The sequence below is a fragment of the Centroberyx gerrardi genome, chromosome 8 (assembly GCF_048128805.1).
Source record: "Centroberyx gerrardi isolate f3 chromosome 8, fCenGer3.hap1.cur.20231027, whole genome shotgun sequence".
Lineage (NCBI taxonomy): Eukaryota > Metazoa > Chordata > Actinopteri > Beryciformes > Berycidae > Centroberyx > Centroberyx gerrardi.
The window spans coordinates 2,169,826-2,182,074 of NC_136004.1; the positions used below are offsets into that span (position 1 = coordinate 2,169,826).

The 12,249-nt window shown below is 41.0% G+C and overlaps 1 protein-coding gene across 1 annotated transcript in view; it reads left to right on the forward strand.

The window, feature by feature from the left end:
* Positions 1-6,953: 6,953 nt before the first annotated feature.
* The window catches only part of pdzd2 (PDZ domain containing 2), an 87,054-nt gene continuing 81,758 nt past the window's right edge, over positions 6,954-12,249 (forward strand). Inside the window, exons 1-2 of the mRNA XM_078285144.1 lie at positions 6,954-7,073; positions 7,582-8,063. Of these exons, the coding sequence (XP_078141270.1) occupies positions 6,954-7,073; positions 7,582-8,063 (602 nt within the window). The remainder of the gene's footprint in view (positions 7,074-7,581; positions 8,064-12,249) is intronic.

Sequence of the window (12,249 nt, forward strand, 5' to 3'; positions counted from 1 at the left end):
ATGTATGATTTGGTGTATGGTTAGGACCCCAAGTTTACAAAATAAGGGTGGTGTATGTTCCCTTAGAGCAGATAGTGATGGTTCTAATAATCAATTTTTGCAATCTATGAATGACCTGGAGGTTTGATTAGAACTTACGTTCAGGAGATGACAAATTCTGCTATTTATACCAATGTTTTTGGCAACTTTAGATGAGATATGGATGAAATATGAAGTTTCCAATATATTTTATCATCTATGAGTAGGCTACACCAAGAAATTGTGGTGACTTACTGGGGTCTGAAGATGTACTGGAAATGACATCACACAACATTCACAGCTCAGATTTACTGATTTATTGAAAATGTATTTAACATCATACACTGTTTTTGTCGCTTGCCAAGCCATCATTGGAAATGATAATATGTTCTAAACTATGTAGTTAAATAAAGGTTAAAAAAATAACAATAAATAAACAAAAGGTTTTAGTAGATAAAGCTGCCTTAATAAGGGCCTCTACTTGTCACACAGACCGCATGTTTTGTTTGGATTTGTTTATTTATTTCAATGGATTCCCATTCCATTGTGATAATAATGGATATTGCTGTAGCTACTTATGAAATGAATTAATTTCAGGTAGCGGGGTTAAGTGTTTTTAGCCCCGCGAAAGCAGAGGCTCTATGGATCGCAATGTCGGTCAGTCGGTCGCTTTGTTCACCCCTTTTGGTCACGTGGGTGAAAGTGTGCCGCAGGGAGTTAGACTGCAGACTCTCAATGGGGAGACTGGAGTTCGACACCTGTTTGGTTTAATCTGCATGTTTTAAATCTACCTCAGGTTCGGACTCCCTTTGGCTTTCTTCCTTCTCTCGAGGCCTTTTCCTTCTAAAATACTTTTCAGTGCTCATCTGAGGAAACAAACGCTCAATGCACGGGAGAAAATACATTTTCCACTTGACGCATGATTACGTGACTTGTTGAATATATAGACTCTGCTAGCCACTGGGGTAATGTCTTTGTGGACGGTAACATCGCAAATTCAACATTGGAGAAAAAAGTCAACAATTACCCTCCACGGTGGAGTTGATGTCAGGTTTTTGTCAGACTCTTAACACTGGACATAGCTTTTTTTCAGGTCAGATTGCACCCTTGTCCATCTAGCAAGACTGCCTCACACAAGCGGATGAGGAAAAAAGGCATGTGCGTGCGGTGTGAGATCAGTCTCTGGTGTGACAGAGAACATAACATGTCGCGCAGTGAGATCGATTTAGATCAATTTCTATACATTGACCAACTTTTTATTTTGTAGAGGCTGTACCGATATTGTGGCGGTGTGCGACACTATGCATGGGAAACACTGGGGTAATGGTCATGCAACCTGAATGAGATTTTCTGAACCCATATTGATGTTTATATAGTATGTCATGATCATCAAGATATTTCATGACTCTATTATATGCCAATTTTTCAAGAATTTTGGTAATGGAAGGCAAAATAGATATAGGTCTGTGGTGTGTGAAAACTGTAAAAAGGGTCATCGTCTTCATGTATAGGAATGATAATGGCACCTTTTAGGGTAAAAGCCCCATTTTTTTTTTTCATTTTTGCCCTCATTAGACAGTTCAAAGTAGAGAGAGACAGGAAAGATTAGAAGGGAAAGGGGGATGACATGCAACAAAGGTCCTGGGTCGGATTCAAACCCAGGACATCACGTTTACATGGTATGTGCCTTAGACCACTGAGGGACCCTTCTCCAAATTTTCAAATTAAATGAAGATATTTTACTACATATCTCAAAAGTCTTGACTGGGCCAAAATAGGACAAATGTACCCTTTAAGCCTGCCCCTGTTCGTAATAAGTCACTTTTTTGAAAATATAAAAATGTTATTGATGATCAAACACCAGGGGACATGTTAAAAACACTTTGTGTCATATTTCATTAAACTGAGTAAAAAAAAATTACAATTACACAACTAACAATTATGAGCAATAAGGTCACAAAAAGGACACAGTGCAGTAGCCTAACTGAAACACACACACAAAATATTCAGTCTAATCTAATAAAAAAAATGCAAAGCTTTTTTTTGCTTTTGCATTTCAGTTCATTTTGAACGTCAATCAAGTAAAAACTTAAAGCTGGAATCCTAGACTTTTTCCCAGTAATAAATAGTTATTTTATCCATCTGGACTGTGGAGTCAGGTTATACAAGACCGGCCATATTGCCATGTTTGGAGACGCTCTCCATTGGCCGCTATTGCAATTTTTGTTTGCGAAGTCTGCTAACTATCCAACTAACATTAGCCAACACAGGTTACCTGCCTGAGTGCTGCTAGCTAGTTAGGATACTAGCCTACCCAAAGAGATTACGTTGAAAATAATTTTGACCAACCTGACTGATATGCTAGCAGCACACACTGTAGGCTGCTATCACTGTCAAGTCGCAATATTTACACCATCATAAGAGATACTAATGCCTAACTTCATTACAAAAGTTACAACCATTGAAAGTCAAATTACCTGGTCTGGGGATGCTGTTTTTACTAGGGTGGGAACTGTTTACTGGTGAGCTGATGGCACATGAGCGACACTGACAACTACACCTTTGATAATATAATACTTCCGTGGTTGCTTGGTTGTAGTCCAGACAACATTTCAAATACTTTTTGCCACCAGAAGGGGAGACAAAGCGGGGAAATTGGGGAAATCCTGGATTTCAGCTTTAAGAACACACAATCTAAAAGATGCATAGCATAGTTTCACTTCATCTTTTTTTTTTTTTTTATTTCTTTCAGCATTATTTTGAAGAGTGTCAATCTGCTCATGATCTGCTTCACAGATTATAAATGGTTGGTGTAGGCTACATCTTCAATTTTGTCTTTTGCTGGTAGAAAATTCATGTTGCCAGGCCCTCTGCTCAAGAACTTCATGACATACTGTAGGTGGTGGTCATTCAGAGTAAGAGTGAGTAAAGGGAGAGTGGAGTCTGAGGAGGATCACCTTATGCTGTTTTGCTTTCATGGCAAAGCTGAAGGATATGTGGGAAGAATGTTAATCAAAATATCAGGACCCTTGGATGATCCGTGTCTGACAGCGTGGTGGACTCGGGCAAGACAAGAATCTCAATAAACAGCTCCTTTTGCATCCAGTCATGATGCAACATGGCGTTATTTGTTTGTGATGGATTCATCTGCTACAGCTGTTGCGTGGGCTTGGGAGAACTGCTCAAATTGGGTGATCCTTCATGAATCTCCTGAACAATTTCCTTCTAGGTCTTCCATTCACAAATGTGGTGCAGGTATCATTTGCTTTAACGTAATCCTGTACAAGATCCAGCATGTCGTCTTTGGTGAATCCCTGGCCCAATGTGGCAAGCTACAAGAGAGAAAAAAGAATAGGCCAGTTGTAAAAGTGCATCTGAGAATATGAATTGACCCCACATTGAAATGGTCAAAAGATTCTGGATTTGGGCTTTAATTACAATTAGCCATAATTTGGCTGCACCCAAGAACATCTTCCTACAAATTAGCTACCCTGTGCCTTCTCCTTACTTCAAGACAGTATGCAGTCTCCTTCTCTACCTCTACACTGGGTGCTGTCCTGTGTCCTGCTTGTGCCTCTGTGAACTCGATTTTGTTAGTTAGTGCCAACAATGCATTTTCTTGCAAGGACAGAGAGGTTTCTTATGGTGCCCTCTCTATAAAGCCTTTAGGCCTCTGCCGTGTTTCCTGAACCTCTGTAGTTTTTTCTCATGGCCATTTTCCTCCCTGGATGGAAACAAAGCATTAGGCCTAAACAAAGCTTCTAAACTCCTCATACACAACAGGTGGACTTAAAGGGAACACCGGTATTTAATGGAATAAAAACTCCTCAAAATAATATTAAACAATAAAGTATTTCATATAATTGAATACATAGATATTTCATGCATAAACTGTTTTCATAATTCAAGTAAGCATTTATTTATTTTTTAAATTTTATTTATAAAGAACATGGTGAGATACATTTTCAGGAGCACTGTTTACTGCCAGTTACGCATCTTGCCTTGCTTGTCATGCCACCACTTCTCATTGAAATGTTGCTATTTTGTGATTATCTGTGTCCGCTGGTCTTTTAACCCCAACAGTATTTCGCCACATACTGTTTCCAGTTGACAGTGATATCTAGGTGGTAGACAAGCTAAACTGGGCAGTGAGGCTGGCCTATTTAAGGTCTTTTAGTGATGTGACGTTCGCGAACGATCCGATGCTTTTCAACGGCTCTTTGGTACGAACGAAGGGAACCGAGTCGTACTTGAGAGCCGTTCTTTTTATTGTTGTGCCCAAATTTCACTGCCTGCCCTAAATCCACTTAACCTGACGCGCCAGATGGTCTCGCGTGATCGTGATCTCGCGAATCCAGCTGCCTCGCAAGGTGCTGAAATATGACCGCCGCTGCTGAATTTTTTTTTTTACGAGAGGAGAGAGGAGAGGAGAAGAGAGGAGGAGAGGAGAGGGCTTCGTCTTATCTCTTTAGAAACTAAAGTTATATTATTTAGCGCTACAGACGCTTCATATCCAGGTCAATTCACACACCTGTGAGTATTATTATGTTATTGTTTACAAGTAAGTAAGCCTTGTTTGAGCCGATGTGGCTCATAGGCCAGGAGCTCATCTCCTGTTTTTGTCAAAGCAGCTCAGGTGTACACACCCCAGGACAGTTCACTAGTCCATTGCAGGGTTTATACTAGTAGTATCCGTATATTTTTCTCTATTTTATTTTATTTTTCTCTATTTTTATAATATTGAAATATTGTGCAGAAGTTGGCTGTAGTATGGGCCTTTTGCACAAAGTATTATTATTTTGATAAGTTGTTTTACTATTCTTAAAAATTTTCTCATGTGAAATGTTTTTCAGATAATTGTTTATCTATCTGATTTGCACTAAAATCTGTTTTGCACAAAAGTTCATTATACTTGTTTTTTTTTATTGTGCCAATAAAAAGTTTTCTAATATTAAGTGTTGCATGAATTGCATTCAAGGCAAGGCAACTTTATTTACATAACACATTTCATACAGAGGGTAAATTCAAACTAGTAAATTCACTGACAAAGCAGAGGGATATGGCGTCACCTTGTGTAATGTTTACAATGCAGATCATTGACATTAGGTCTGGCAATACGAGTAATTTAGTGCTGCTAAACCTAGTTCACACATACGAAATGAAATTATATTGGTGGGATGTCTAAATTTGAATCTGATCCAAATCTTTCCCTATCATTATCCTAGTGATTATTTCGCAGATAAACCTAGTAACCCCCGCCCCCTAAAAAAAAAAAAAAAAAAGAACGATGAGCCGTTCTTTTGAACGGCTCTCGGAAAGGAACGGAGCCATAAGATCCGGCTCCCATCAAAGAGCCGTAATTCCCATCACTAAGGTCTTTGTACCAGGTGATGTCACCTTCTATAGAGTACAACAGGTGGTGACATCACCTGGCACAAAGACCAGCCAATAGCAGATAGCCAGTTTAGTTCCCTACTTTTCACCATTAGATGTCAGGCTTCACCACAGATTTGGGTTTGGTGACAGTTACTCTTTAATGTTTTCCTTGGTAGCAAGATTTCATATCAAAACAATTAGTTTTGAAGCTATGTGGCTACGTATGATGCCTGGGAGTGGTCATGGGAAGAAAAAAGACATATTGGACATAAAACAGAGGACAGGGCATACGTGTCACTGTGGGAACATATTTCGTAAAGTGTGTGCTAACTAGTGCTTTTTTTATTTTAATTTTTTTACCCCAGTTTGGTCAAACTCACTCTCCACAGTGGCTTGTGAAACTAACAAATTTACCAGCCACTGCTCAAAATCACCCACATTTGGCAGGGGGCTGGTGTTCATTTCTCACCCTGGTGAGAACACTTTCTCTTTGTAGGCTCACAGCTAATTATCCCCTTCATTTCTTTGAGGTTGCTCCATCTTTGGCTTGACAATCAGGCGGTCATAGCTAATGATGCCGTACATTCCTTTCTGTCTGGCCTTCTTCATAGCAGGAATAAGCTCTGTAAGGGCTCAAAGTGTAATGATTGATCGTAACGTAATAACTGCCCGTAATGTAATAAAATCAAATGTAAATATAGCCACTGGCGGCAATGACGGGTCCAAGCGCCTGGTGACCTCTGGGTTAAATGTGAGATGTAGACACCAAAAGTTGCACATTTCCTCAGAGTAGATACGTGCACAAGTGTACCAGATTCAGTGAAGATAGCACAAAGCGTTCATGAGTTATGGCTCATTTTGTGACATATGTGCCATGGCCATGTTTGTCATTGGAGCAATAATAATTAGGCTTATACTGTGATATTAGTAAAAAAAAAATTGCAATTATTTGTGTGACAAACAGCTGAAATTTCATAATCGGCACAGCCCTACCTGTAATGTAATATCATTATATCTTTGTACTACACTTCTTTGGGGTTTTGGGGTACTTTTTGTTACATTTTGTGATACTGTGGTACACCTTGTGCCAGTTTGATACGATTCATGGCATGCTTAACACAGAGAAGCTTACCTTCCTTTTTATTTACCACTACATCACTGTTTGTGTGTAAAGAGGCTTTTTGACTTGTCTGATGTGACTTCTTATGGTTTTCTGTATAGGTGATGGCCTGACACTCAGACACCAGGGCTGGTTGAAGTGCTCGCAGATCCTGGCAGTTATCAGATACTTTCCACCCTGGCTGGTCTGGAAATATCTCAGCGCAGTCTCCAGTTACTCCGCAGTGCGTCCAGACCACCAACACACACACACAGACACACACACAACGTCATGGTGTTGGGGGTTGGCTCTGCGTTTGACTTCCTTCTGAGAGCCTGCAGAGATGGATTCAGGCCCATCAGCCCACAGAGCTTCCTGTGTCTGTGCTCATACTAACTGTTGGCAGCATCAGTCAGGGTGTTGGTAAGGGAACCCCCCCCCCCCCCCCCAGGATGCCAGGATGCCCATCACTCAGGACAACGCCCTCAGCCTCCTCCCACTGCTGGAGGACTGGCTCAGGGCTCAGACCACAAGGCCAGACCAAGACTACAACCAGAATCATGACAACAACCACTACAAGGTACTTCTTTCCCCCGTTTCTAAAATAGCATGGTATTTGGTCGACTTTTTCTTCTTCCAGGGTTGTGGCTTTCAGTAATGTCAGTGTGTATATTTTAGCAGATAGAAACCCCATGCATATTAATTATATGTAAACATGGCTTTCTTACTGAATGTTTTTCCAAAATCCAAAGAGTCAGCTTTTTAGGAACTGAGAAAAGTCAATGCCTTTTTTCATTCTGATTTCTTTTTTCATTTCGATTCACATGCATTTTTGAATATATATAATATATATATAATAATACATTTGCAATGATTTGGCTTTAACAGTGCTATGAAACCTTTTTTTACACTATACAGAACATTGTCGTCAGTTGCAATTAAGGATAAAATTGAAGGCGCAGGGTTTATGCAGGATATTTTTGTGTTTAGGAATTAAAGTTGAATTGTTTGTTGAAGTCTTATGCATGAAACAATACCATCACACTTCATCCACCATTTGGCTGCTCTTTCTCTTCTCCCTCCTCCAGGATGTGGACCAGGAATCCTACCAGAATGGGGAGGGTGACAGCATCTGCAGCAGCAGCAGTGCGAACAGTGTTATTGTGGGTGATATGGCCCTCTGCCTGGCTGCCATCCAGAAGCTGGTAGAGTACATCCAGCTCAACTTCATGGAGGGTGACAGAGCTTCAGCAGCTGCCCCCCCCTCCTCCAGGGAGGGTCTAGATGCGGAGGTTTGCGCCGTTTGCCTCAATAAGGCCGGAGGGGATGCGCCTGAATTTGGCCTCAGCTTTGGGAACATCCCTATCTTTGGGGACCCTGAGGGAAGGAAAAAGGGAAGCCGGAGGAGGAGGAGAAGGGACCAGGGGCCCATTCTGGACGTGGGCTGCATCTGGGTGACGGAGGTGAGGAAGAGGAGCCCGGCTGCCTGCTGTGGCAGGATCAAACTCAGAGACGAACTACTGTCACTCAACGGGCAGCTGATGGTGGGAGTGGATGTCAGCGGAGCCAGGTAGGACTAGTTCTGCTGTCACTGAAAATTGGCATGGTCATGGAAACGTAGGGAAACGTGAATTGGTCTGATTGATTTGATTTCCTTTGAATTTCGAAAAGAAGTGTTGCAGAAGTTTGACAAATTAACACAGTATACATAAAGACATATAGAGATAATAGCACACTCTCAAGCTAAGGTTTTAAGCAAAATCAAGTTCGATACTTCTATACTCAAACTCTGAGAGGATTTACTCTTAATATGTAAATCACTCTGACACTTGATGTTGATGACAACAGACACATCAGGAAATTGAAGAATTTACTGTGGTTATGCCAGCATACTTGCTAGCAGAAAATAAACATATAAAAAAAAAATAAAAAAAATAGATTCCCATTTCAATTTGAAATGCTCTGCTGCCACTAACTTTGGGTGATGAAAAGCGGATGGTAGTGCCAAATTTGATGTAAATGAAACATAACATACCAGCAAGGCATACTGGCAAGGATTTCTTAGATTTCACAAGGAATCAAGCCTGAGAACTAGCAAGTTGGAACAAATGAAACCACGAGGCAGCTCAGTTCTTTTCCCTGGTTAACAGTACGCAGTCTATGGCATGTAACAACCGGCTGCAGTAGTTGGCACTATCTCTAAACTGTCTGCGCTTAGAAACTACCACAACACAACCAATGTGTTCCATACTGACTCTGTATAAACAGTGACAGCTACTACCAACCTTTTTACCACTATTTTTCCATTTTCTTTCTGGTGGTTGTTGTTGTTGTTGTTGTTGTTGTTGTTGTAGTAAACTGTACCAGCTATATACACAATGAAACCCCACCTCCTCTTAGCTCTGATCGGTTTGCTCACAGAAAAAGTGGTTGTGTTCTCCTCTAAAAATGCCAACATTACTATTTGTACTTACTATACTTGTGAGGACTGTTAAGAATTTGGTATCTTTGAAGTGATTACTTTCTGGCCGGCCCTCAGGGTTGGAGGTTAAAGTTAGTGTTAGGGGTTGTGTGGGGTCGTGTGTGTGTGCAGGCTTGGGCAGTGTAAATACATGTTTGATATAAGTGTATGTATGTTAAGTTTGTGGCTGGGTGGAGAGTGTGTTGGTTTGGAGAAAATCCAGATATGTATACACGCTCACTCTTAATATAAGTGCATAAGGATCCAGGAGGGATTGTTTGTGCCAGTTTAACACCTCCCACCCACACAGACACACACACACGCATGCACGCACGCACACACACACACACACACACACACACACACACACACACACACAGTCCTTCCTTTCCTTTTCTAACTCTCCATATGGGATTCCATTTTCTCTCTCTCTCTCTCTCTCTGTCTCTCTCTCTCTCTCTCTCTCACATGGTTTTCCCATAGCCACTACAGAGAAATGAGCTCAACTTGGCAACATGGTGTTGGAGGTGGATCAAAGAGCAGGTTTTTGGGGAGACCTCGCAAATGAATAGAGACCCGTGACAGATAGCTTTCTTTATCATTGAGGGCTTTCATGCTAATGGTTTTGGTGAAGCACTTCGGTCCAAATCAGACACAACAAAATAGCCCTCAGTTTAATGTTTCTTTTCTTTTGGCTTCTTCTCTGTATTTTCCCCTGTCTTGATCTGTCTGAGCCTGCATAGAAACCAGCTCAGTGGATCCTGTCCAAGCTGGAGTGTTTCCAGTGTGTGGAGGAGTGGAGATGGTTTGGGGAGCTTTTTTAACTACTGATGGTTGAACAGGGCGTTCAGCTTTCTCAGACACTTGATCCTGGGAAACCGTTGCAAAATTGATGATTTTAAAACCACAGACAACTGAAATCTTCAAGTTCTCCACAGTTGGGTCGTCTTGCCGAACCAAGGAAAGCCTTGTGAAATATGATGTTTTTCCTCCCTATCTCCATCTCAGGTTTCCAGCAGTGGGGATTACTGACCTAATCATGTAATGCTGTCCCAAACACCAATAAAATTCTCTCATCATTTACTTATTCAATTAGTCTTATTTACTGTTAACATTACTCTTACTTCCTGTACATGCTGTACCTTCACACTACGAGCAACTAGGACTGTGACATTGATCAAAAATTACAATTTGAATATTTAAATATGAAATACATATAAAATCGCTAATTATCAATATTTTATTATATGTTTTTTTTTTTTTTATCAATAACGTTAATGTATTTATAGTGTTATACTGGGTATGTCCACTAGAGGGCAATATAGTCAAGGTTTTGACAGAAAGACTGATATCAGCAGTTCATTTAATAAGATAGAAGAAAACAAACAGAAACAATGCATTTAGCTTACTTATGGCAACTTTTCCTGACGGCCGCGGCCACACTAATCCGTCAGAAAACGGACAGAATTAACAAACAGAGTTAACACAGCTAGGTAGCAGGTGCTATTAGACATTAAATGAAAATAAAAAGAAAAAAAATCAATAAAATTACTTCAGAGATTACCATCTAAGCATTGTTTTTGAGATGTTTATTCCTGTAATCTTTGTAGAGAGAGAGAGAGTTGTACAGAGAACTGGGAAACTTTGGGGCATCCTGGTGGCTCAGTGGTCTAGGGTGCGTACCCTGTGCCCCAGGACCTTTGTCGCATGTCATCCCCTCTTTCTTCCCCCTTTCCTGTTTCTCTAAACTATGCTGTCCAATAAAGCAGAAAAGAAAAAAGAATCTTTAGAACTGGAAAACTTTGAGTGGCTGTAATCAAATTCTCATCCATTTTGCACTTGCTAGGTGGAACTGTTGTTCACGAAACAAAATCAGAAGAAGCACAGATATCTGATTGGCTGTTGACAGCCAATGAACGTGAAAAGTTCATCCATGGCCAGCTTTTCTCAGCTGACAAGCTTGTTGACCATTCACACGTCAACTGAGTTTCCCAGGTTGTTCAGCTCTGTAGGAAATGAATGAACTTCCAGTGACTTGGTGATAGCTTGCAAATGGTAAATCTCACAACAAATTTAGGCACATTAAGCCTCCCTTCTTAGTTCTTTTTAACAGTTTTCCGGCCTAAATTATTCCAGTTTTGCCACAGCAATAAAGATATTTTGGACACGCCTAAGGATTGGACTTCAGATGTCGAGACATTTGGTCTTACAAATGTTTGGCAGTCATTCAGTGTTTGCTCCTGCTCTGATGAAGAACCAACCTACTTGGCTCCTGTGGTTATGGCAAGGGCTGGTTCATGCGTGGCTAGATGTGTGGGAGTCCGTGTACCTTGGTGCTTTTCTCACTTCTCATGATGACTCCGTGCCAAGGGACAAATAGAAACAAATACAGGGGAGAGAGAGCAAGACTGTAAGGGTTAATATAGAAAGAATAAGGTGAAGAAAGAAACAAAAGAGTAGGAGAAATAAAGATCGTAAAAGAGCTAGAAGAGAGAGGATGGCAAGGCAGTGGTCTGTGTGGCTTCTTTACTTCACTGTGAATGTAAACTGCCCAGCTCTTTCCCACTGCCAGCCAAGCAGCGCTGCACGCAAAATGGTGACTTGCCTTTTTTAAGATGAGAAGAGCATAAGCAGAGGCATATGAAAAAAGACACGAGCCTTGTTTTCGATTGAATGGCTTTTACTCATCCACTCAAATGCTTTGTCCTAGTCATTGTGGTCTACTGACTCAGGAATCATGGAGTAGAGCTCCCTGGCTAAAATGACACATAGCCTAGCTGTTACTAATGAAGCGACAGTACATGGGTCCACTATCCAAACATGCTTCATCATTACAAGATAAGTTATCCAATACAGAAATAGAGGGGTTGCTGAAGTTCTTGGGTAGAAGGAAATCCAAAGGAAAAAAAGGAAATAATAATATAACATCAACCTATAATAAAAATGAACACTGCTATCAAATGGCTGAATTTGAATTCAAACATCACTTACCATTCTCACAACAGGGTAGCTGGTTTTTACTGGCTCGACCCTCACAGTGTCTCAAGTTATTTTTGCAACCACTGAGCATCAGAGAATGTCAGGAACAGCGTGGAGATCCCACTTCTTCCTTCCATATCAGCACAAGCCCTGAGGAAACCACTTTAGCAGGCTGGTTGAGGATCTCGGAGCAAACCTCTCACGACCACCCACCCCCAAAGCCACCCCCGCTGCCCAGACCCATGCTCACAGATGGGCTGCTGGATTAAAGAGGTACAAGCCAGATTGGCAGGTATTATCGTCTGGAAGCTGAGGC